Here is a 26,020-nt window from a genome sequence, read left to right on the forward strand (position 1 = left end):
GAAAAAGGGACCTAGGCAGGGAAGAGGAGGAAAATAGTCAAGGAGGGTCCAGGGACCCTCTACAAAGAGGACCCCTGGCTTGTCCTGGGAGTGGAGAGGCCTGCCCCCCAGCCCAGGGAAGTAAGGGTTAATGTGCTAGCGTGGTCAGAGATGCCGTCCTCTCCCACCTGGGTAGCTTTAGGCCCATTTTCCCCAAAACTGGGAATGCAAAGGGACGCCGCTGGGTTCTGGATGCTAGTGGCTGGGAGAGGGGTGAGTGGTTATTGCTTCGGCCCAAGCTGCCTTGAGTGTGCGGGGCTATCCATTCATCATGGAGAATTTACCAGAGCATTTCTTACTGACTCAGACTCTGTCCCATAGAGAAAGTACTGCTTCTATGAGGAGGGCCCCACTCTCCACACACAAGTCCACTGGCCCACTCACACACACGTTCAGGCACACAGAACAACACAGACGTACCGCACATATTACATGTCTCTACTGGCAGGGAGCTGTCTCCTCTAAGAAGCCCACCTGGTTTGAGGGAGAACACCATCCCCCTTCAACAGCTGCAGCCTTGGGGGGGGGGGCAGACAGTGCCCGGGTTCACAGAGGCTGCAAACTGAGTGTGGGTCTCTGCCTGTAAACCGGTTTTGTCTGGCTCACACAGTGGTTTTTCTTTAAAAAGTTGGGTTTAAAAAAATAGATGCCAATAATTAAAAATTGGGAGATTTCACATAAAAATTGAAGACTTCAGCAACAATTGGCTGAGCAGAGGATGGTGCGTGGGGGGGGGGGGGGGTGCTCGCCTGTTTATCGCATCCCAGGAATCTGCCCACTGCCTGACACTCCCATCTTGACCAGGGAGTTGGTGACACTCAGCTCCAAGTCTCACCAGCGTCGGTATTCACCCTGTCTGCGGCCCTGACCCCAGGTCCCCCCCCCCCACCCCTGAGGTCAGGGTTTTGAGCATCTGCTTTCTCACTGTGACTCTTACTCTCTTACTCAGCCCCCGAATTCCCAGGGCTGCCCTGGGATGCACGCTGCGGCGTGACGTCTCCGGAGAGACAGGCTCTGCCATTTCAACCAGCACTCGGAGTGACCCCCCCCCAGACCGCATCCGAGTCTGGCTCACAGACAACGCCCTTCTCACCAGACGGGCGGCGGGGGCCAGTCGGGCAGGATGGCAACAGACCAGCACACAGACCAAAAAACTTCAAACCGCCCACCAAACCAGACCTGTTATTCGGCATTGGCAGGGGTTTTCGAAAATACTTTTTGTAAATTAAATATTCTAATTCATCCATCAAATGCAGATGATACTGGGATCTACCGCACAGGCCAGCAGTTTTCAACCTTTTTCATCTCGTGCCACACATAAACTAATTAATAAAATTCTGCAGCACACCAAAATATATATGTTTTTGCCAATCTGACAACAAAATAGGTATGATTTTGACTCATCACACCAGGCAGCTACTGTTGTGTTGGCTGCTGTCATTTTCTTATTTGACAGTCTGAGGGAAAAAGGGTCAGTGCCCCTGACTAAACAGTCAGGCGTGTTTTAAAAATCAGTCATGCACTATCGTGAGGGTTACATTAGTTAATCTGTAAAGTGCTCAGACGCTGCCTGGCACATAATAAGCACCGGATGCCAGTGACTGTTAAATAAAATAAAAGACAAATAATTGGAAGCCACTCCCATATGCTGGGTATGACTATACAGGACGAAAACCGTTCTCGAAGCACAACAGAGGGTGCCAGCCCTTCCAAAGCTGGCTCGGGGAGGCCGCGCGCTTTCCCAAAGCCGGGCTGAGCTCTCCTCTGTGGGAAAACCTTCAGACAAAAAGAGCCTGACAACGTGGAAGGCTCACAACTTCCCTGCCCGCCCCGGGCCTGGAGACAGGCCACTCAACTCCAAACCAGGCGGGGCTCTGCCAAGCTTCCCGTGAACTCGATCCAACACATGTGGCTTCAAATAGCCTTAGCTATTTCTGAAAGTCAAAGCCACTCTCAAAGATAGTAATATTATCAAGATCATCTCCAGTTAGCTCAGAGCTTTATGGCTTATAAGACACTCTCTCCCCTACCAGAGAAGGCATGTACGAGTGTCCCTCAGAGGACAAAATGTTTCTAATTGTGATCTTATTTAAAGGACACACCTCTCTCACAGGTATCAGTTCTGGTGAGAGAGAAAGAGAGAGAGAGAGAGAGAGAACTCAGCCACCTTCGGAATGGAGTCCTTGCCCCCAAAGGCTTTGGAAACAGTAATAAGCATTTAACGCCAACACAAGGCTGTGGTAGTGCCATCATCTCTGAAAAGTCACAAGGCACTTGGGATCTTAGAGTACCCCAGGGTCTGGTCACTGAGTGGGAGCTGTATGCAGGGTCAGGTGGTGGAACCCTCTAGAAGGGAGTGCTGGATCAGAGAATGCTTGGTCTCACCCACCCCCAGAGGGCAGGGCCCCCGGCCCCCACTGCTGTCGACTTTGGAGCTTCTGGCGGACAGACTCGGCTCACTTCACCCCCTGCCGCTAGCTGGGAAGGATGGGAAGGGGGCCAGAGGGTGGGGGACAGCGCCGGAAGGCGGAAGTGGGGCTACTATTCACCCGCCCCCTCAGTTTTGTGCTTTGTGTTTTCTGTTCCTTCTTGAGAAAGTTCTATACTGACCCCTCCTCTACTTTCGGCCACTCAGAACAGGTGGGAGGGGCCGTCCAAAGTGAGCCTCCAGAACCGGGGTGCGGTGGGGACATATTTCATTCCTAGATGGTGAAGGTGCTCCTGGGACACCCTCTGGGTGGGGGGTATGGAGAAAGGAGTTAGGTGGGTGTGTGCGTAGCTCATGTGGAGGAGCCACAAACCACAGTGCTGGCCATCAATGAGATGCCCACCCACTTACGGTCCCCCCAGGCTGGAATAAGGCCCCTGAGGCCTCTACTCCAACCAGAGATAGCTGGGGAACTGAAGGGAGGTGAGCCGGGTCAAGGGAAGCAGAGGTCAAGAGGAGAAGAGGGTAGAGAGAGGAGCCAGGATGAAAGTCGGTACATAGGAACCTATCAATCAAGGACTACTCAGTATCTTTCTGACTCCCTAACACACACACATGCACACTCATACACACTGACGCGGAACTGTGCAGTGCATGGCCTAAGCAACCACCCAGGCAGCCCTGCCACCTGCACAAACGCCCACGTGCAAGCACGCTCACACTCACAGATGCAGAGGCAGGCACACAGGCACAGGCGACCGCACCATGCAGTCTGCAGACCTTCAGGCCTCTCCCTGCCTCCTCGCTTACACAGGCACTGCCCTCCCTGGTGCCCCCTTCACCTCTGCCTCATTACCTGGTGGGGGGAGGGGTGTTGGCTGACGTGGGCAAGAATGGAGAGAGGGAACCTTGGGGTTCCCTGCAGTGACAGGGGAGGGGCTGAGAAATGGGCAGAAAGGGAAAAGCACTCTGGCGGCCCAACCCCACACCAAATCCCCGTCTGATCTGCCTCCCCCTGTGCTCTGACTCTTCTCCACAGCCCCTGGGGACCAGCCGGCTTGGCTGAGCACCTACAGGAGGGAGTCGCCCCCAGACGGCAGTGGTGGGGCAGTGGTGAGGTTTGTCCTGAGCGCGTTCTTAACCACCACCTTCTCTGCCACTGCTTCTAGACTGGGTCCCCTCACCCCTAGGCTCCCTCCCGCCCCTTGGAGGGGCGGACCCCAGGCTCGCACTCATCCATCCTCAGCTCCTGAGGAGCTGGGCTGGGCAACCAGTCCTACCAGTGAGCGACGGCACACGCGCCTGGGGAAGGGACAGCCTACAGACGGCTGAGCTCCAAGCCTCCCGCTGTGAGGCGGCAGAGGCAGGGCTCTGTCCTCTGTGACAGTGGCCTGAGTAAGGCTGGCTGGGTCCCGGGCTGCTCCCCGCACATCACGGAGTACAGAGGCACTCCCCACCAAACCCCAAACCTGGCTGGCCAGGCCGTTTCCTACCTCGCCCCACACAGACACACAGGCACTCACACCCCGCCGAGGGGGGCCCAGTTCTGCCAACCCCTCAGGGGTGGACCAGGCCCAGCCATGCCGAGACATTACAGATTAAACCCAATAACCCCCACTCGAGACTCATATTGACTCTGGCCTAGCATGCCCCAGCTCCCTGACCTTGACATCCACCGGACGCTAGACTCACTGGTGGCTCCAGCCAAGGGCCCCTGTCCTGTCCCTGAAGCTGCACGGACAGCACCACCCCCTCCTGTGCCCCGCGGCTGGCACAGAGCAAAGGGAGAGGATGGGAGTGGGGGTGTTACAGTACCTTGGGCCGACGTAATGGGGGCTGTATTGCATGGTGGGTGGACGGGGTGTGTGTGTGATTATTGCCTCCTGGGAAGAAACCGCGGTCTCTGCCTACTCCCCACCCCCCCACCTGCCCCCTCCAGGGGGGGGGGGGCCCAGCCTAGGTCTTGTGGGTGAAGCGGGCCCACACCTGCTGCAGCTGGGACCGCGAGATGCGGAGCACCGAGGGCACGAGTCTGTGGTTGCCGGCGGCGAGAGGCGCGTGGCGCCGGTGGGGCGCCCGCACGGGGCTGCTCTCCGCCGAGCGGCTGCGCTGAATGAGGGAACCGGAGGAGCCCGAGGAGCCGCCGCCGCCGGGGTGAGGGTAATGCTCGGTCTCCAGCGTGGAGGAGGAGAATACGGAGGACGCCAGTCGTCGCAGGGGGCTGTACCGCGGGAGGGAGTGCCCCGAGAGTCTGTCCTCCTCCAACTGAAAGAGACCAAGAGAGTGGAGGGAAAAGAGGCGTCAGGCACAGACTGGACAGCTCCGTCTCGGGGACCACCCACCGCGCACAGCCCCCGCGGCGGCGACGGCGTCCCGGGCGGTGGGCAGGGTCGGGCAGGGTGGAAGGGGGTGCAGACCACCCCGTCCTGCCTCAGAACCTAGGCTCTGGCCTCCAGTGCCCATCCCCCGCCCCCTCCTCTCTGGCACTTCCCACACTGTGGTCTCCTGCAGAGACCTCGGGCTCTCCCCTCCTTCGGGAGTCTTTCCTGGCTTGTGCCTCGCTCAGAGTCCATGCCCTTGGGGCGGAGAACTCCCGGCTCTGCAATCCTTACTGCCCTTTGTTGGCAGCTGCGCGGGGTCTGTCTCCCCAGCCGCTCCGTGTCCTCATGAGATCTAGAGAGCACAGTCTCCTCTGTCTTGGCATCCCCGCTCCACCACAGCGGCAGGTCAGGGTCTCAGTGACAACTATGACAAGGGTAAAGCTCTGGAGTCCAGCTGCCCATGGTTGCACCCCAGCTCCACCACTCACTACCTGGGAGACCTCAAGCAAGTTGCTTCCTTCAGTTCTCCATGCCTCAGCTTCCTCTGTGAAATGGTGAAGAACAACAGCTCCTACCTCACAGGGTGGTTACCAGGGTTAGATGTTAGAATATGCAGGGCACTTAGACCAGCACCTGCCGGGGAGTAAATGCTGTGTCATGTAAGCTGCTTTATTCCCCTTTAAATCACCCCGAAGAACGGGGAAGGGATGCAGCCTGGCGAGAGGCGGGGCGAGTAGAAACCGGTTCCTCTAAGTGGCTTCTTCCCGGTCCTCTCCAAGGCCCAGCCACAGGGCGGCTGTGGCAGGAGGCTGGGCACCTCCCTGCCCTCAGGAAGAACCCTGACTCGAGCCCTCCTGCCCTCACGTCCTCAGCGGGAAGAGGGAAAATGGGACTGCGTATCCCAGGCCTGTGGGGACAGAAATGGTGGCTTGAGTGTCACCGGACTTTTCCTGTCCTGACCCGTAGCTTTTCCTGGGACTGAGGCCAGTTTAAATAGCTTTTGGGGGTGGGGCAGCATGAGGACTGGCTGTGCCAGCTGCTGGGGGCCTGAAGGAGGATGGACACTCACCCCCAGTGTCCCCTTGCTGGTGTCAAATGGAAGCACAGGGACCCAACATGGAGAGGCGGAGAGAAAATATTGTGATAAGATCGTTTCGGTCCTCACCCTGCTTTTCCTTCCAGCTTCTTTTTGGCCACGACCAGGATCTTTCTGAACTGGTCCTGTCTGCACTGAGGGCAAGGGGTGGAAGGCCCACCTCGAGTCACCAAGGGACAGAAGCACCCACAGCTGCCACAGCCCCTCTCATGCGCAGGTGGGCGGCTCCAGTTGCACAGCCCAGCCAGAGCCTGGGCAGCTGCCAGGCAGGGTTGATTCACAGCAGGCTCCTGCCCCTTCGGGCCAGGTGCCTGCCGTGATTGTCTTCAACACCCAGCTGAGCTCCCACCTCTGTGAGACCTCGCCAGCCTCACAGGCAGTCTCCCTGTTCCTAGCAAAGAAGAGTTCTCTGCTCTTTCCCCCGAGGCCCTTGATCACGAACCTCCATGTCTACACTGTGAATTTCCACCCCACCCTTCTTGACTGTGAGCTCCGAGGGAGCGGGACTGGAAGCCTAGTGTGTCTTTGTCCCCCAGCCCCTAGTGTGCTGCCTGGCACTTGGCAGGGAACAGTCCTCACGGCTGCTAGCAAATGTCCACGTGCTCTGGGAATGCTGACCTGCTGTGTTATCTGCCAGAGGTGACCTGGCACACGTCCACTCTCCAAACTACACACCGTCTGACACTCTTCCCCCCCCTCCAGCTCTCCCAACCACTTCCGGTTTTCACCTTAACTTCCCAGAGAAGAACACGAGGTATGTGTAAAGAAAAACACTTAAAGTATAATGGCATGCACACCAAAGAACTACTGGTGTGCCTGGTTCTAAACTTATGTCTGGTCCCACATTCTCCCATTCCCGCTTATGACGGGGAGGTGACAGAGGTGCAGGCACTCCTACCCTTAGGGACAGCTGTTCCAAGGAAGTTCACACATCAGACTCTGAGGAGACCGAGCTAGGTCTAGGAAGGATTCCTTGCAGAGAGGGGGCAGGGTGGAGAGTCCCCATAGAGACTTCCTGCTTGCCTTGGGCCTCTTAATGTAGTTATGGGGTGAGTGGGGAAGGGAATTCCACAAACCGATTTCAGCAGGCAGCCAGGTTTGGGGCCCCCACACAGACAAGCTCAGGACTCCTGCCAGGCCAACAAAGGAAGCCCTAGCTGGTGTGGCTCAGTGGGTCGTGTGCTGGCCTGCAAACCAAAAGGTTGCCAGTTCAATTCCTGATCAGGGCACATGTCTGGGTTGTGGGTCAGGTCCCCAGTCAGAACAGCTGATAGATGTTTCTCTCCCTCTTTTTTCCCTCCCTTTCCCTCTCTCTAAAAACAAATAAATAAAATTTTTTTAAAAGACTATCTGTATGTTTAAAAAAAGAAAGAAGGAAAAAATATGCCAGTCCATTTTTCCCCCTTCGCCTCCACTTGACGGAGGCAGGTCTCTGCCCCACCCAGCTGTACTTGGCTAAGCCCGTCACGCCCCATGTGCTCACATACAGACATACACAGAGGCCACCGTGCACACTGACATGCCCACAGCACACCTGCTGACACAGCCCAGAGGAGTGAACACATGTGCATGTGCGCAAAACGCACATATGCATGCACGCACACACACGTACACATGCCAGTCTGGTTTGATCCCCCACAAGCCACCTGCTCGCTCACACCTGGCTCGCTCCTCTCCTAAACACGGAGGCCTAGACTGAGTGGCCCAGAGGACGACCCTGGAGACAGGTGCCTGGATTCCAACCCTGGCTCTGCCACTTACCAGCCGGGGACCCAAGGCTACAGACTGAGTTCCTCCCAGCCTCCGCCTCTGTATCTTTTAGGTGGGGGTGCCCATCACAGCGTGGCTGCGGGGAATACACGTGCAAAGTACGAAAATGCTCGGAGCGGTGACAGCTGCCGGGACTGTTGCGAGAATTACTACAGGGATTGTTATTCGCCTTCCAGCTTTGACATGCCAGGCTCCTGTGGTTCTCTACACACTCGCGGACCACGGCCAACTTCACACGGACGTGCTGCCCGCGCCCCGACACGCATGCACACACATGTGGACACACCCACACACTGGTGCGCACTCCTTCGCTGAGCTGACACAGATATGCACACACATAGTTGTAGAATGCTAATCAACCTCACTTCTGTCAGAAAACCAACACCTACAACCCCCGCTACCCCCTCCAGATACATTTGCCATAGCTCATGGACACGGGCAGTGCCTGCCCGGGTCACAAGCAGAAATTGGCTCAGCTCTAACCCACTGTACAATAGGCCTGTGTCTGCTCCCCTAAATCTCTCTCCTCACCCCCCAGACAGAGCTCCCCAACGTGAGGCTGACTCCCAGGACACAGGGGGGAACCACAAGCTCAGCTCCCTCGCTCTGAGGCCCAACTGGCATGGTCACCAGGGAGGGAGTGGCAGAGCCCAGAGCCAGAGCCCGGGCCTCCACCTTTAATTCTGGGCTTCCTGTCTGCCCTGTGCCACCACTGTCTGGCTCCTTCCCAGAATCTGCACTTCCTGGGGGCACCACATGTTGCGCATATGATTTCTGATGCCTCGGGTGCACAGCCCAGAGTAGATGCTCAGTAGGTGTGGAATGAATGAGTGAGTGAGTGAACAAGTGAACCAATGAGAGGGCAGTGGGGGAGCCCCAGACAGATCTTGCTCCTGCTGCTCCCCGCAGAGAGCAGCAGGTCCTGGGGAACAATGTCTGGGTCGGCAACACAGCCGTGCCAGCCCGCACCCTGTCCCAGGCAAGTCTCCAGCTCAGGCTGGCTTGGACCTCTGGGGGTAAGGCCCCACGGGATCCCCTTTTTGAGCCACCAATTTTCCAGAATCCAGGGCAAGGCCAGGATGCACACATCTCAAGATCTCAACTCAGGTCCTCTCTTCTAGACACAGACAGGGATGGGGTCTGAATACAGTCCTGCCTGGAGCTGCCCTTCTCCAGGGCAGCTGCACGCTCCCGGGTTGGGCCTCCCAATCCGAGCACATCTGGCCTGGCCCTGCACCTCAGCGTCTTCCAGAGCCACCTGGGGGCTTGTCTCCAATGGGGTGCGATAAAGTAAGCAAAGCACAGTCCCTGAGCCCTCCAGCATCCCCTCCGGGGCTCTCCCCAACCTCTCTGAGAGAACATGGGCCCCATTCAGCACCATTCAGGGTAAGAGTCGGTGCCACCTCCTGGATCAGAGATTATCCCACTTCCCAACGCAGAGAAGCCAGACCAGGCTAGTGGCCTTCTGCCTATTCTGACATCCTGTCCTTGCCAGAGAAAGCGACCAAAATACCGCGAGACATGCGCAGATCCTCAGCCTGGCATTCACAATCGGGCCACCGTCTGGCACCCCTCCAACCCCCGCCTTCCAGCCTTGTCCCTCAGTCCTCCCATATGAGAAGGTGCCACTGCAGCCTAACTAGGTCCCCAATACGCCCGTCCCTGAGCCCAGCCTAGGACCCCTCCAACCCTGGCTCCATTGCTCCCCATCACTGCGGTCCATCCATCCTGGCTTCAGGGTGCCCCTCCCACCTGGAGCCTGTTGCACCCGCAGGAAACTCCCCTGCCCCTCCCTGCTGCCCTCACCCCCTTCAGCCACCCCTTCCCTGGTTGCTGGGACCCCTCTCTCCGGGTGCTCCTCCTACGCTTTGGCCCCTCTTTCTCAGTTTCTCAAGGGCTCCTTTCTCTCTCCTTCTCTCCGAAAGTGAGCATTTCCTGGTTCCGCCCTCACCCTTGACTCTCCCCACCCTACACAGCTGTCTTGGGTGACATCACCCACTTCTGCGGCTTCCATGGCTCCCAAGTGCATGTCTACAGCTGAAGCCTCTCCTGAGCACTGAGGCCTCGATGTGAACACCCCACAGTATCACAAGGTCATTGTGTTCAATCTGAGTCCATGTTCCCTTCAAACCATTCAGTGACAGCACTGCCATCCAGCCAGAATGCTGGGCATCAGCTGAGGCCCCCTCCAGTCTGTCACAGCCCCCCCCTCGCTTCCCCCCCCCCCGCACCTCCTGGCTCCACCCACCTTGCCCTATATCCAGAGCCCCCACCCTCATCCAAGCCACCAGGGCACCCTCCTGCTGGTGCCGGCCATGTGACCTTCCCACTTAGAGTGCTGTGCCCCTCCAATCCACTTTCCACACAGCAGCCAGAGGGATCACTCAAAAGAACCAATGTAAGCACGTTGTACCGCTATTTAAAAGACTTCAGTAGCTCACCAGTCTTTTGTATCAAGTCCCAGCCCCTTAGCTTAGCCCCAAGGCCCTCCGGGATGGGGCCCAGGACCTACCTCGCAGCCTCACCTGCTGCAACATGCAATCAGCACAGTGTTTTCTGATTGCCACCTCCGGGCCTTTGCACATGTTGTCCTCTCGGCCTAGGAGGCCTTTCTCCTGCTTTGTCACCGGGGTGACACTACCCATAATGCAAGACTCAACTCGGAACTTGGAGGGGACTTCCTCCGGGAACCTCGCCTGCCCCCCAAGCATAACTCCAGGCCCTTAAACCCATCTGTCTTCCTCACAGCGTGCAGCCGGTGGCTGGTCCACGGCCCCCGAGGGGCACATGGGGAGCACCCCAGGCTCCCACACCAGAACTGGGGGTGTCCAGGGTGGAGGGTGGGGAGCAAATCCAACCTTACCTGTCTCTGAGGGCCAGTGGGATCCGACTCTCTCCGTCGAGGGCGAGGTCCCGAGTGCAGGGGTGAGTGGAAAGGGCTGCCGGGTGTGGGGGGCTGCGAAGTCTCTGACCGGCCATCGGCCTGGCTCAGCTGAGGTTGTAAGGGCTGGAATGGCGTCTGCCGTGGGTCCTCCTCAGCCAGTGTCTGCATGCTGCGCCCCCGGGGCCGGACAGTGGGCTCTGGCCCCGGCCGCCGCCGCTCCTCGCCCTCCTCAGGCAGGGGCCGCAGCTCCTCGGGCTCCTCGTCCGTGGTGCCTGATGTGCTGGGCTCGGCCCCTGGGGGGAAGTCCTTGAGCTCTGTCTCCTTGTCAATGATGACCCACTCCTTGCTGTCGAAGTCCTCCTCCTCGGCCAGTGGCACGGAGCGGAAAGCGTTGCTCAGGGCCTCCTGCTCCACGGAGGCCGACACGTCCATGCGGCCGCTGGCCTGCCGGTCCGCCTGGCCAGTGTCCACTGACAGCATCTGGGCCGGCTGCGAGGAGCAGGCCTGGCGTGAGGGTGAGCCGGGCAGGTCCATGCGTGACCTGCAAAGCCATTCCAGGTGGGGCTCAGGGCCCAGGTTCTCTGGACCCCCAAAGACCCCGCGCAGGTGGCGGGCCACCGTGACACCTGGACCCTCCTGACCATTGTCACCCTCCACACCCAATCCCTGTAAAAATCTCATTCATTCATTCAACACATTCTCGAATGCTGAGTTCCAGGGATATAAACGTGCGGGAAATAAAATCTGGTTCCTGTGCTCAAGGAACACTCTCTGCCAGACCACCCACAGGGAACTGAGTCTTGCTAAAGCCAACTCACTGTTCTCCTGTCCAGTGCTCACACCCCGTCAGGAGCTCCCTCCAGCCAGGGCCAACGGCCGCCTGCCCTTGAGTTTGCTGATGGTTTTTCTAGCCTCTTCTACTACCACCCTCCAGCCCTGCCTGTCTGGTTTCACAACCTTCAGCAAATTCCAGTGGCCTCCGGCCCCAAAGACTAAGTCCACGTTCTATACTTTGGCACTCGAGGTCCTCGGCTGCCAGTCCCTGGCCCCTCCTCACCCTCCTGGCCAGGCCCATTCTCACGCTTCCCCCAGACTGCCCACGCGCTCACACCTCTGTGCCTTTGCTCCTTCTGTTCCCTCCACAAGGTCCATCCATCTACCCTTTGCTGTCCACCTCCGCTCAGATGTCACCTCCTGGGGTGGGGGGGGGCTTTCTGTCCTCCACAGGGGTTGGTTTGCCTTCCCGGTGCTCCCCATGTTGCCTCTCACCCCAGAGCAGAGCACATGCATGTTTCTCTGTCTGCCCCAGGGGCTGGGGGCTCTGCCAGGTGGGGAATGGGGCCCATCTGCCTGCTCACTTCTGGGGCACGCATCCCGGCGTGGGGCGTCTCTTTCGTTGTTACCTTCAACTGTGCTGGGACTCTCACATTACTTCCAGAGTTTCTCAACCACAGTGCACTGGCCCCAGTGTGAGGAGGACAGGCCACTACGGAAGGAAAAACTGCCCTCCCCCAAACGCCTGGGGAGCCCCCATGAGAACCGTGGAGGCTCAGCTCCTCTGGGGTGTGCACACCCTCACACTCGGCCTGCGGGCAGCGGGCAGAGGACTGCCTCTCGCTCTCCCTCCGCGCGGGCGGTGAGAGGGGGCGGCGCAGGCCTGAAGTGCCTGTGGGGCTCGCTCAGCATACTGCCATCCGGGCCCACACGGGACCACCAGATCAGCGCAGTATCTTTATTGATTTGTTACTAAGGCTTAAAATAAACACACCCCGAGGAAGGCACTCAGGGTCTGACACGCACGCTCCCATGCAACTGGCTGAGGCCACTGCCTTTCCTGAGAGCTGAGTTCTGCCGACTGAGAGGAGAGGAAGGGCACGCAGGGAGGAGAGGGCTGAAGATCAGCGGTGAGGAGGGGAGTGGGCGCTGAGGGCGCGGTGGGGAAGGCCACCTGCTCCATACTTCCCCCACTGCCCAGTGCCCCAGAGCCCCCCAAACCCATCTGCCCGCCTATGACACCCTGAAAACTGTCAGGAAAACCTCTGCTCAGCTCCCTCCTTTACCACCATCTCTGAAGCAAGGGTTCGCTCTGAGCCAAACCAACTTGTCCTTCAGGACTGTTTTTGTTCAGGGCATTTCCCACCTCTCTTCTGCACCCGTGTCCCTTCCAAACTGCCTGCTGTCATTTCCTCCCATTTCCAGAACCCTCCAGGCTGCCACAGAGGAAAATGCAGGCCGACCTGTGTGATCGTGTGAGAGTGAGTGTAAGAGCTGCCGGCTCCCCGAAGACAGGGTCCGCATCACCTCTCTGTCCCAGGTCACCACAGGGACTGGGATAGCACCCCCATCTCAGGCGGCTCCACACCTCAAAGGAACACTGTGACCCATTTGGGAGGTGTAGTGTAGTTGGGGGCAGAACCCAGAGGCGGGGCCATGGCTGAGCTGGGGCATGAAGAACTACACTGCCTGTGTGTAGACGGGACCCCTCCCGCAACCCCCCGCCCAGAGCTGGGCCCAGGGAAGAGATCCCCTTCCTGGTGCAGAGAAGACCTCAGCCCTGTTGTGTGGTGAAGCACCACCCAAAGCCAAGGACGGCAGGGACATCTCTCTTCCACCTGAGGTTGTCCTACCCACAGGTCCGGCCCTGGTCCCTGCCTGCCATTGGCCATCCAAGGTTCATCTTAGCTCTAAACTCTCCAACACTTACTCCCATCAACCAGGTCCCCTCCCTGACATTCAGATCCCTGAGTCCTGATCCCCAAGACTTGGTCTATCCCCTCCTCAGCCTGAGCACTCCCTGAACCCCTCTCACGCCCCTCCTCAGAAGCTGAAGGGAACCCAGTCAGCTCTCTGAGGCAACTGTAATTAGTCTCTAGAGAAAGAGGTTCTGGAAGGACATCCACCTACTAACTCGCTCCTGGGCCTGGGGACCCAGCCTGCCCCTCCTGCGGCCTCTTCCTTCCTCCACATCCCTTCATGGCACAAAGTGGGACCTCGGCTTACCCGTCCCTTCTCCAGGCCCTGACACTGCCTCTGCCCCAGCTCTGACCTTTCCTCCAGACCAGCCACATAGAGGGGACCCGGGGGCCTCAACCGCCCCTCGGCCCCTGACACACCTCCTCTCGTGGAGCTCTGCCCGCCCATCCGCAGTGGAGAGCCTCTCTGACTCAGGGCTGTTGACCCTCCGGTAGCGCAGAGAACGGACTGGGGTTGTCGGTGAGTCTGGTGGGGCACGCACTGGGGAGCTGGGGACCCCCACACCTCGGTTCTGCTCCTCTTCCACCATGCAGGGCGTCTGTGGGAGAGGGGAGTCCTGTGAGTTGGTCATGGGTTTTCTCAGGATGGAGACAAAGGGAGGTCAAGCAGGAGAATGCTGGTGACTCAGAGGGGGCAAAGCAGGGAAGCAAGGCAAGCAGGCTTGGGGCGGGGAGAGGGTGCTCGGGAGGATGGAGGAGGGGCTGCGTGTCGGGAAGTCGCCCACACGTCTCCCCGGCTGCAGTTACTTTGCCAATGTTGATCCGAAGTTTGTTCCGGTTGACATCTGTCTCCTCCCAGACTTCAGCCTCAGGACCCCCAGGGTGGGGGGCAAGGTGGAGGCCGGGGCCCAGCCCCTCAGGTGGCCGCCCAGGCAGAATTGGGGGCGCGTTCTCCTGGTCACTCAGGTGCTCGCCCTGCAGCACGTCCTCAGTGTTCTCCCGGAGCAGGTCTCCAGGCACTGGCGTCACATTGACCACCCTGGAGAGGTCAAGAGGGGGGTGATGGGCAAAGCTGGCAGGGTGCAGTCTCCTACCAGCACAGCCCTGAAGGCCACCGCCACCAACAGACGTGGGCACAGGGGAGGCCCCAGCAAGGGTGGGGGTGTCCCTGGGCCTACCAGCACTGCAGCTCATAAAACCTGAGACAAGACCATCCTTGGGTTGGCAGAGGGCCGTAGAAAGACGTGGCTGCCGGGACGGGTGCAATACCACCTAGCTCTGTTTAAGAGATCCCACTGCAGTCCACTGGTTGGCTTCCTTTACACCAGGACTGGGTCGAAGGAGAAGAGTCCCTTTGGAACTCCTTGAGCAATATCTTTACAGAACTGGGCACCATGATGTGCTGACTAGTCCTATTGAGGTTCCTTCCCAAATGTGTACCTGAAGCCCCTGCCTGTGTCTCTCCCCGGCTTGCTCCTGGGGTTGGGCAGGGAGCCCCTTCTTACACCAGCCACCTCTGTCTTTGTGCTTGTCACCTGGTTCTGACTTTGCTGACCCGTGGATTACAAATACCCTAGACTCAATTGAGAGCACATGGCAGGCAGGGGCTGCGCATTTGTCTCCATGCCCCTAGTGGCAGGGCTCAGACATGTTTGCTAAATGAATGCCCTTGAACATGGAGAAATAAACTGTGGGGCTCAGGCCATTTCACCAGGGCTTCCTGATGCCCACTAAGGTCAATAGCTCCAAATGAGGACCCCATTCCATGCCCAGACCGAGAGTGCAGATGGAGCAGAACTTCCTGGGGTTTGAGAACTCCACTGTAGAACACCAAGAATAGGCCAGATGGACAGGTGTGTTCAGGTAGGAAGAGGAGTAGAGAGCTGGATTCTAGGGAGACACCTCCAGGCAGAGGTCATATGGTTCCCCCCACACCCGCCATTGCCCCTCCCCAGACTCACCCAAACATGGCTGCCGTCTGCCGGGTGTTCTGCTGGGGTGGGGTAGAGGTGCTCGTGGACAGGAGGGCATCGGTGCCCGCCTTCTCCCAGTCAAAGGCCTCATTCTCGGCAATGCCCCGCTCCTTCATGCTGTTCTCAAACACTGACATGATCAACTGCAGGGGGTGAGGGTGTGGGAGGACAGAGAGGTGACCCTGGGGCTAGCCAGGAGGAGGGGACAGTTGCTGGGACTGCGAGGGGAAGAGAGGGACCTTCCAGGACAGGGGTGGGCCAAGAGGAGGCATTGGAAGGAGAAGGGCACATTGATTTTAAATGAAAACATGCACACAATATGCAAATCAGCATGCAAATTATCACCTTGGTTTAAGCCCCACTGGCTGAACATAAGCCCCCTGATATCTGTCCCCTGGTTACAATCCCCAGACTCCTTTGTCATTTTTGTCATCTCAGCCGTAGCTACAGCAGCCCGAACCACTGGGAGCTTCCCAACCCCACCACCTGGGGGCACGGGTGTGCACAGCAGCTTCCTCCGCCCGCACCGGTCAGTCCACTCACCCACCGGTCAGCCCTCTCTGAAGCCCTCTCTGATTCCCCACCTTGGCGGGGCACACTGCATCGGCCTGAACTGCTCACAGGCCTGCCTGCCAACTCCACCCCTCTAGCAGCCAGCACAGGGATGGCACAGGGTGTGCTCTCAGCCCTTTGATCTGGGGCCCCCCACGAGGGTGAGGTAAGAATGGGGGCGGGGCATGGCCTCCTACTGCCCGAGTGAGGCATCTCTGCCAGCAACCAGGGTTCTGTGCTCAGAAGGCGGCTGGCAGTTGCAGGTCCTCTGAGCCTCGACCACGCCACTCTGACTCTGCTCTCTCCAGAACACAGGGTGGGCACTCTCGGCTGCAGCACCCACTTTGCTGAGTGCCTACCGTGTGCCCAACATTGCACTCCCCATGCTGGCGCACAGTGGGTCCTGGGAAGAACATGCTGACATCTGCCCCACTCTTGGGTCAGGGTTAGCGGGCCCCCTAGTGTGGGGGTGTGGGGTGTGGGGATGGTGGCTTGTGAAGAGCACCGGACGTGGGGCCCGAAGATGGGCCTGGCCCAGCCCTGCTCCCAGCCAGGCTGTCCGGCCTCCGCCTCCTCATCTATGCCATGGGGACAATCACCCCGCCTGGACTCCTGCAGAGTTTCGGTGAAAAGTACTTGAAAGCACTTGGCTTAGTGAATTATTAAACGCTAAAAATAATAACATAAGGAACACACAATTACCACCAAAGGCTTGTTTTGAAGCTTAAATGAATTAATGCATGAAACGCACTAAAAACAGGGTAAGCTCTTGATAAATCTTAACTATGCCTACTGTCGACAAGAGTGCAAAACAGTTTCGTGCAGTTGGAAGACGAGGGGGAGATGGCGAGGGCCAAGCCGGCAGGGACGAAGGGCCTCGGCAGGAGGGTGCTGCTGGTGACGATCGCCCACAGAGAGGTATCCGGGGATGCAGGCGGGCGGCAGGCTCCCACCTGGTAATCAGGCTTGGTGAAGTAGTCGAGGCTGGCGATGTGGTCCAGGAAAAGGTGGAACTCGGAGGGCATGTGCTTCAGTAGCATCCGGTGCTCATACTTCTCCTTGATCATCCCTACCTGCTCCTGGAGGCAAGAGACACAGGTAGATGGAGCCCCGGTGGCCCCCGAGCCCCTCCCACCTCCTCAGAGCCAGCTACACAGGGCTCACTTTGTCCTTGATCTTCCTCCAGGGCAGCTGGCCCACTGCAAACTCCACCAACATGTAGAAAAGGGACCACAGGTCATCGTGGCGGCCCATCTCCTGGGGATGGAGGGGTGGGGGGTCAGCCACAGCTCTCAGGCCCTTCCCTGAGGTATATATATACTGAGGTATATCGGTCAAGAGGCCCGATGCCCAGGCTTCTACGGGCAGAGTCGAAGTCTCCCTGAAGCCATGGCCCCCTCCCCAACCCGCCAGCACACACACAAGCCCAGTCAAGACTTCTGTGTGTGCTTTCTCACCCCACAGAGATCTGTGTTGGGAACACAGAGGAGCAGGTCCCCGAAAACAACAAAGAAGGGAAGTCAAGGGCAGAGCCTCCTGCCCGTCCGGGTCTCTGGAGCAGCAGCTCCCGGCCCCTGCCGCATACTTGTCTCCCCACCTCCAGAGCCGCCCCCTCCCTCAGCAGCACACTCCGCCCCTGACCTGCACCTGTCCCGCCCTCGCATGGCTCAGTCCTGGCTCTGCACTCACCCGGTTCTTATGGGCGTTGACTGAGGCGTAGCGAACAGTCCCCCGAAACCCGGCCACATTCCGAGGCTGCAGAGGAGAGACCACCACCAGGAACCTCACGGGCTGCCCCTGACCTTGGCCGCATTTCCACCCCCGCTTACCAAGCCTACCTCTGCCTACTTTAACCCTGCCAACCCCGCGCCCCCCGAGGCACCCCCCGCCACGTTGGCCTGGTCAGGAACAAACCTGACACACCGACCCAGTCCTAAACGTGCCTCCCGACCCTGCGTCCGTCCTTGAGGCCTTGACCGTGGCGGGCAGACAGATGGCAGAGTGCATGCGGCATCCACCAAGGGCCCCCCCGAGGGAGGGAGGGGGCGGGCGGACTGCGGGCAGGGGCCGGTTGCTCACACTGAACACCCGCCGGCCGTCAGGCAGCTGTGGGGGAAGCCGGACCAGGGCCCCGGAGGCCAGCACGCCCGCCGGCGGTACTCACGGGCCGCACGTCCCCCGTGGTGTTGGTGTACTGCCGCGCCAGCCCGAAGTCCAGCATGTAGCACTTCCGGTAGGTGGACGGCAGCCTGCCCATGGCGAAGTTCGACTGCGGGAAGACGGTGGCCGTGGCCGTGAACGTGGGCTCCGGCCCTGCCCGGCTCTCCTCAAGGGGCGCCAAGAGAGGGGGTGAGGGACCCTCCCGAGATTACCCTCAGATTAGAGATGAGGAGGCCGAAGGTCAAAGAGCTGAGGGGGCTTGTCCAAGATCACACAGCAATTGACCACCCAGCTGAAACAAGGTCTGCCTGGCTCTAAATCCTTGGGACTCCCAGGCAGGGCAGTGAGGCTTAGTCTAACTAAGGCAGCAGGACACCTACATTGTTCTTGCTGTGTGACCTTGGGCCATTCAACGAACCTCTCTGGGCCCCAGTTTTTATCCCTTAAGATTGGTGGTTTTTTCCAACCAAGATCCAAGATGTCACAAAACTAGCTATTTGAAATTTCTAACGAAGCCCCAGGCCCCTTTCCTCAGTCCCCTGGTACTTCTCCACTCCCTGCACCTTTTGAGGTTGAAGGACTGTTCAGGTCGGGTGAGGAAAAAGAAAGTGTCATACAGGAGAGGGCAGGGGCATGGCCAAGGGGCGGACAGGGGCGTGAGCTCCTGAGAAGCAAGTGAGGCAGAGACGAGGATTGGGACAGAGAAGAAACTGTTCTGGAGAAGAGAGCAGGGACCCGGAAAGGGAGGGAAGGTGTCCGCTGGGGGTGGTGCTTGGGGCGGGTGCGCGGGGCGGCCCTCACCGGCTTGATGTCTCGGTGCAGGAAGCCCACGGAGTGGATGGCCTCAATGGACTCCAGGATCTGCTTGCCCAGCCGCAGCGTGGTGCTCAGCGTGAAGGTGCCTCGAGGCTGACTGCGGCGCAGGTCAGCCAGGTTCCGGCCCTGGGGATGAGAGGAGGGCGGCCACCTCTGTGACTATCTGCCCAGCCTCCCCCCACCCCCGCCCCCGAAGTCCTGGGCCCACTCCCTGCTCCTCCCGGGGCCCCAGTCTCCCATCCCCACTCCCCATGGCAGGAGTCCCGCCCACGTTCTTGGGTGCGAGGGGGGGGGGACTCACCTGGAGCTGCATCACCACGTAATTAAACTTCTCGTTCCGGCCACAGCCAATGAACCGGCACACGTGGTCCTTCCCTGAGGGGCATAGACAGGGGTCTCCCAACTCCTACTCCTCCACCCTCACGTCCAGCCCTAGGGGGGGGCTCTGGGTGCACTTGGGTTCCTTGGCCCCCCCCCCCCGCTGTGGCCCCATGACCACTTTGCCTGCCCCTACCCCTGCACTTACCCCCATCATTGCTCTTAGACTCTGGTCCCATCTCACCTCCTCCATCACCTCCCCCGTGGCCCCTCCCCTCCAACACACCCCCCTCCTCCCCCGTTTCTTACCCCATCACCTCTCCTGGCCCCTGGCTCCAACACTTCGTCCCTCCTACCCCCCCCCCCCCCCCGCCCTCGGCCCGAACCTTGCAGCTTTTTGAGCACAGCCACCTCCATCTTGAGGACCTGCTTGGGCTGCTGGGCTGACTCCACCTTGAGGGCCACATTCTCCCTGGTCAGCAGGTCCATGGCCTCGTAGATCTCACCAAAGCCCCCGCCCCCAATCTTTTTCAGCTACAGAGACAGGGGGGAGAATAGGGGACACAGGGATCAGACTGAGCAGCTCCTCATCCCACCCACTGCTGAGGGGCCATATCGTTCACGGGTGGGGGCAGAGGCCATCCTTCAAGGGGAGGGCCTCATGTCTCCCTTCTTTGCCCCACCCACCAGAGCCCCCACCTCCTTTATTAGCACTGGAGACAGAGAGCTCAGCCATAGGTGGACAACCACACACACACACACACACACACACACACACACACACGGCCAAATGCTAGAGTGAGCAGTGGGACCCAGTATGAAACACATGACTTCATACAGACATAGAGAAAAGGTTATACAGGACTATGGAGAGATAACGGGCTCTCGTGAAACTTTTCTTCTCCCGAAAGACAGTGACTGTCATGCTCATCCCACTCCCCTGCCTAGACTGAGCAACCTGCAAGGAAGACTGATTCCCAGACCCTGCCAGCTCCAAGGTGGATTCCAGGAAGGAGTTGGCAAAACCCTAAGGTGTGACCAGGGTACGTGTGGGAAGGAGTTTTGGGGGAGGAGACTCAGGAAAAGGTGCTTACTGCTCCTGCCTGCCCCTGAAGCTCATGTCACTCCCTAGACCCCGGTCGCAGGCCCAGAACCAAGGCGAGCCTCCTTTCTGGAGCAGGGGGGACACTGTGGGAGCACGTGGGAATGTAGGTTTGGAGAGAATCTGTTTATTCCTGGGCAGTGCTGTGGAGATCTAACCTCTGGGTCCTCCTCCACTAGCTTCCCAGGGCAGGTGGTGAGGAAAGGCGGAGGGAACTGCGATGGAGGAAGAATCAGAAGAAGCAGCAAGGGGAGGTGAGCAAAGCTGTGATGGGAGGGATGAGAGTCATGTCAAGTCAGAGGCCCAGCGGTCTTGGAGGGTGAGGGTGCTGCTGGCGATGATGGGGGAAAGGGAGAAGGTACCGAGTTCTAAGTTGGGACTCCTTTGATTTAAGAAAGATGTACGGCTCAATTCTGGCCTCCTCAGGGGCCTGCCCTTCATGGGGGACCTGGCCTCCAGAGCCTCACTGGTGACCCGCTGGCTTGTAACTGGTCCACCACAGCTGGTCTCGCTAATGATTGGATGGAGGCCGCTCTGATCAGCCAGCCTGTGACGGACTCGGGACTCAGAGCCTCCTGCATGTCTGAGTCCTCCCCTAGCATTTACTCGGTACTTGGATGCCCAGTGAACACTGACTGGTGGTTGAAATGTGGGAGTGAAGGGACGAGGCAGGACAGAGCTGGGACTGGGAGTATCCAGCAGGTGGCAACTGAAAGTACTTTAGGAGAAGAGGGAAGGGAAGATTTAGAAGGGAAGTGGAAGGCTGGAGGGGATCTTGAAGATGCCCCTCTTGAAGAGGAAGTGTCTTGCATCCAGGGAGGAGACTGAGCGGGGGAGGGGCGGGGGGGGAGTGAGAGACCAGAGTCCACCTCTACTTGCGACAGAAGTTGAAGGTCAGAATTCTAGAAGAATTTTAGAACCAGGAGGGGACAGACACAGACTCAGGGGAAGCAATGGCATGATGGCGTGTCTTCCTCTGGGGACGTCTAAACTCAGGGGAGCTTTTAGTGTTTCTGAACTCCTTTGTGGTTGCTGTGTGCCAGCGAGGAGGAAAGAGCGGGGGGGAGGGGAACCACCACTGCATCGCGGTTCTGTGCTCCAGACTCACAGATACCATCTCAGTTCATCCCCAGAGGTTCCCAACAACACGGGTGAACAAGGTCGTAGGAGTCACTATTTTTTACAGATGAAAAACTGAGGCAAAGAGCTAAGAACCTTGACCCAGGTCACACGGCTAGTAAGTAGTAGCACTGCTGGATGTCATTCAAACCCAGGCAATTCGAAGCAGAGCCCACACTCCACACCACAATGTTAGCGGAACAGTTGATCACCCTGGGATTCAAAGTGTCAGGGCTGAGATGTAAGCTAAGCTCAGATCTACTAGGCTCCCAAATCCCTGCTGGGGATGATGGCAAGGGCGCTGGGGCAGCCAGACATTTCTGACGCCTACTCCCCGATTTCCCAGGGTCCCCACGGGTGTTTCTCCACCACCTTCATTTCCAAACAGAGCCGATTTTTCCTTCCTTTGTCCCCTTCTTACCCTCCACCTACCAGTTACAGGACCACCCTGGGGGGAAGGGTGGGGCGTCTGCAGCCACCCACACACTCCACACCCCTGTCCCTGGGCCCTTGTCCCTGGGACACGGCCGGCACAGAGACGAGGCCCATAATAACACTTTTAGAAGACAATGAAAATGTTTTAATTTCTTTTAAAATCAAAAGGAGAAAAAATTAACTTCTAGGTAAAAAATTTTTTAATATATATTAATGTATCCCTCTTTATACTAATGCGGTAATAAAATACAATTTTTAGTGCTTTATTATTGAGGAAGGGGCCCCAGGAGGAGAAGTGCCTAGGGCCCACAAAAGTCCTGATGCAGCCCTGCCCCAGCATGGACCCTGCTCATGACCCCGGCCCCTGCACAAGGACTGCCCTAAGCTGGAGGAGAAATGAGACACAATAGGACCAGTGTGCACTTAGGGAGAAGGAAGCCTGGGTTTCTGGCCCAGCTCTGGGTGACAGGGTGAGCTTCTTAAAATTTCTGAGGCTCTACTTCTGCTTTTCCTCCTCTGGGAAATGAGAGGGTTGAACTGGCACTGGTCCCAAAGACTCCATTGGCTCCTGGTCCTGACCCTTCAATGGGCTTATTCTTGGAAAGCAGGATGCTGACCCAGCCATCAGACAGGTCTGGTTCTACCTACCGGTCCTGGTAACCTGGCAAGTTACCTCATCTCTGTGCCTCTGTTTCCACACCTGTGAAACGGGGCTAGTGGTATCGACATTTTCCACAGCGGCTGACAATAGTAAGTGCTCAAAACAAATGCTGAGTTTCTGTGCAATTATTGTTTGTTAGTCTAGTTCTGGGAAGCCTGCCTCAACAAGAAGAAAACGTTATTGTTTTTAAATACTCCACCTAATGCCAACTGACCCACATCTTCTCCTGGCTACAGTCCATCTCTGGGCAACTTGTTCTTGGTTCCTGAGCTCTTCCTCATGTCTCTGTCCCATCCCTCTTGGGGAGAAGGAGGAGAAGCATATGGCACCCCACCATTTCTAGTTCTCCGGGGTGGGGTCAGCGAGCAGTGAGTGTAAAGAGAGGTAAACCGGCAGAGATTGCATGCATGTCCCCTCTCCCCAACTTCCACTTGTCACTTCCCGCTCATCTCCCACTTCCTCCCTCAAAAACACTAGAACGTTCTAGCCCAAACTCATGAACACAATCCTTTTCTCACCCCTTCAGTGTCAATGTCCTTCTGCCTCCAGGATGCCAGCGCCAGAAGCTGCGTAATGCCCCTCACATTACCACCTGAGCTCTGCCTCCTTTCCCTCTACCCACACCACCCCCACCCTGGAAGATGGAAAAATTGTCTTCCAGGTAACAGGTCCCTGGTGCCAAAAGGGTTGGGGACCACTGCTTTATCAGATCTTCATTTCTTTGATTACTGTTCTGGCTTTTTCTTCTGCAACCTCTGTCTCCCAGTATTCTCCCTCTCAAGAAGTTCCCCTCTGAGATATTCACAACCTGTACCCTCAGCTCTCCAGCTCAGTCCTCCTCAAAAAAACATCTCTGCCTACTGTGCTACCTTTGCCCCTATCCCTGCCCAGTGGAGTGGCTGTTGCCAAGGAGATCCAACTCCTTTCAGGCCCGCTCTTCTTTCAACCCTCTTCTCTCAACCGCGAATCCCAGGAGCTGAGTCTCTCCCCACAACACACACACACACACACACATGCACAGACACACAGAATCGGGCTCAGTATACATCAGACCTATGCTATGGTCCCTCTCTCCCTCCCAGCTCCCCACCCAGGTGCAAACCCACAGCTCACACAGTCACCCCACAATCCGCCCCACATCAGCCTGCTTCTACTATGATAAAGGCAAGCAGAGAGCTCCTATACGACGGAAAGAAAGGGGATGAGGCAGAATTGATTTACAGTAGCTGTTGCTCCCCAAACACTGCCTTTCTCCTATCCCTCACTTGTTCCCCTCCCACCCATCCCCTAACCCTCAGGAGACTCAGACTACAACTCCCAGCAGTCCAGCAGACTGAAGTCCTGGGCTGAGGAGCTAGGCACGCTGGGATATGGAGTCTCGGCTTGTTGCACCTGCCGCAGCAACCAGTGAGGGGAGGAGGGTGGATGGAGGAGATGGAGTGCGGCTGCGGTGGGAGCAGCCTGCAGGGCCTCTTTCCCGGAACGCAAGCCTTTCCGTCCTCTGCTGCAGCGGAGCGGCACATGCTCTCTCATTGCCCTTCCCCAAGGTCCGGCAGAGGAAGAGCCCCCTCCCCCACCTCGCTTTCTCCCCCAACTGAGCTTGCAGCTCCTCCGGCAACCAACCAGGAGTTGTTCCAGGCTGGGACCCACCAACGTGACCTAGCTGGGAGAGGGGTGAGAGAGGGCGGGGCTAGAGAGAGGACACTGGGAGAAAGCAGTTGTCCACAAGTGTAGGCAAAAATAATAACATGCAAGCAGTATGCAAATAAGCTCAGGGGCACCTCCCAGTTAAGGTAGGTGCGCGGCAGGCACCAGTCTTTACAGGTTTCCAGATACCCTCCTCCCACGGCCTCTCCATCTGCCCCACTGGGTCACTCACTCACCACCTTCCAGCGATCCTTGACCACGTAGTTGGCCGGCAGGATGTCGGCCTGCTCCCCTCCCCCGCTCATGTTGGTCTCGTCCTTAAGAGCAGCCGCTAGGCACTGCATCCGCCAGCCCGAGGGAGGGGTGTCCGCAGGGCCTGTCCTGGGGGGGCCATCTACCTGGGGGAGTGCAGAGGGGCGGTGAGTAGGGTGAGCCACGGAGCCAGGACCACCTTGCAGGTATGATGATGGGAAGTTTCATTTTAGCGGGCATCCTTCCCCGGGCCCACTAGACAGATGCTCCAGGGGTTACGGTGGAAGCATTGTGTAAGCATGGGCGTGGAGGTCAGAGAAGACAAATACTGTCCACAGCAAGGGAGATACAAACTGGAAATGTGAAACCAGCAACACACATCGATGAAAAACGGAGAGGAAAATGACGTATGCACAGTCTGTGGGGAAAGGGTTTCCCAAAGAGGCATATGCTAGCTAACGTGGGGGAGACTTGCTAACCAAGGAGCACACTAGACTGGGACGGTTGTTTCTACTGGGGAGACCTAGGCCAAGAAGGGCCAGTCTGAGTGACTCGGTCTGTGGCCCTCGGCACCCACACCTTCCCTGTGCCACAAAATGCCAGGGAGCTGTGCACCTGAGCCTTAGGAGAGGGGAGACCCGTGGAGACGCACACCAGGGTGACAGAGACCTGCTAACCAGCCGTGGGAGAAGCGATGACCAGAGAATGAAGAGATATCCGACAGCCCCTCAGGATGGTGCGAGTGAGGAGGAGGCAGCTGCTGAGAGGCACACCCATTCTCAGTGGTGAGCCCAACCAAGCAAGGATGGCAGCGAAGTGGACGTAAGGCAGCACACTCCAGACAGGGATTTTAAAGAGCAGCAGCTCCATGGACACTTGGAGAGAGGCAGGCTGGACTGGGAGGACCTGGGGACTGCAGGGGAGTGGGAGCGGCCTAACAGAGGAGTGACAGGGAGCAGCAGGTCTGAGTGGGCATGGGGGGAGAGAGCCTCCGACCACACCTTTCTGCTGTCTGCCCAGGAGCCAACAAGAAAGAACACAGCTCCTGCTGCCTTAGGAGCTGGATACCTGGGAGAGTATCCCAGCTGCGAGGGTTGGGGGCCAGCCAGTGTTACTCAGAAAGATGCAAGTGTGTGCACACATGTGTCTCTGTGTGTGTATATATGTCTTTGTGTGTCTATGTGTCTGTGTGTGTCTTTGTGGCTTTCTGCACACCTGTGTCTGTGGGTGCTTGTGCGTGTTTTCGTGTTTGAGTACGTGATAACGTGTGTGGGTAGGGGCCAGGAGAGATGGCATTTTGAGCTCTCTGCCAACCCAGTGCACGAACAGAATGAAGATCTTTTCTTCTTTTCTTCCCCACCACACTTTTTATAAACACACTGCACTGCCCTCACAATGACCCTGGAGAGTCACAGATGGAAGGAAGTCACTCAGGCTGGGATTGCCGGGGTGGGAGAGAGGAGGGAAGTGTCTAAGACCTCGATGGGTACCACGGGAACTCCATAAACCTGCCTTTCCCTGGGATGGGAGGACTCCCCAGAGCTCCCAATACAGGCAGCAGCGTGGAATGGCGAAGGCATGAAAACAGCCTCTGACAGGTCCCGGTGCACCATGAGGGACATGTGGAGAGGGCGTGCACTCTTTCTGTATTTCTTCAAATGACCCGGCTGACTGTTTCCTCCCGTCCACACAACTGCAGAGTATCAGAGCTGTGGGGCCATCCCTCGGGCCTCTGCGCTCCTTCTGCCAAGTGG

The 26,020-nt window shown here is 58.0% G+C and overlaps 1 protein-coding gene across 1 annotated transcript in view; it reads right to left on the reverse strand.

Annotated features, from left to right (window-relative positions):
* TTBK1 (tau tubulin kinase 1) overlaps positions 1-26,020 on the reverse strand; it is a 40,825-nt gene that overhangs the window by 13,500 nt on the left and 1,305 nt on the right. Inside the window, exons 2-14 of the mRNA XM_053668326.1 lie at positions 24,251-24,412; positions 19,437-19,584; positions 19,034-19,107; positions 18,718-18,858; positions 17,921-18,025; positions 17,446-17,511; positions 16,921-17,013; positions 16,710-16,835; positions 15,193-15,347; positions 14,039-14,270; positions 13,652-13,830; positions 10,518-11,079; positions 4,454-4,732 (exon numbers count right to left, since the gene is read on the reverse strand). Coding sequence (XP_053524301.1) covers positions 4,454-4,732; positions 10,518-11,079; positions 13,652-13,830; positions 14,039-14,270; positions 15,193-15,347; positions 16,710-16,835; positions 16,921-17,013; positions 17,446-17,511; positions 17,921-18,025; positions 18,718-18,858; positions 19,034-19,107; positions 19,437-19,584; positions 24,251-24,358 — 2,268 coding nt within the window. The 5' untranslated portion in view covers positions 24,359-24,412. The remainder of the gene's footprint in view (positions 1-4,453; positions 4,733-10,517; positions 11,080-13,651; positions 13,831-14,038; positions 14,271-15,192; positions 15,348-16,709; positions 16,836-16,920; positions 17,014-17,445; positions 17,512-17,920; positions 18,026-18,717; positions 18,859-19,033; positions 19,108-19,436; positions 19,585-24,250; positions 24,413-26,020) is intronic.

This window comes from Artibeus jamaicensis, unplaced genomic scaffold (genome assembly GCF_021234435.1).
Source record: "Artibeus jamaicensis isolate MK-2021 breed Jamaican fruit bat unplaced genomic scaffold, CSHL_Jam_final contig_484, whole genome shotgun sequence".
Taxonomy (NCBI): domain Eukaryota; kingdom Metazoa; phylum Chordata; class Mammalia; order Chiroptera; family Phyllostomidae; genus Artibeus; species Artibeus jamaicensis.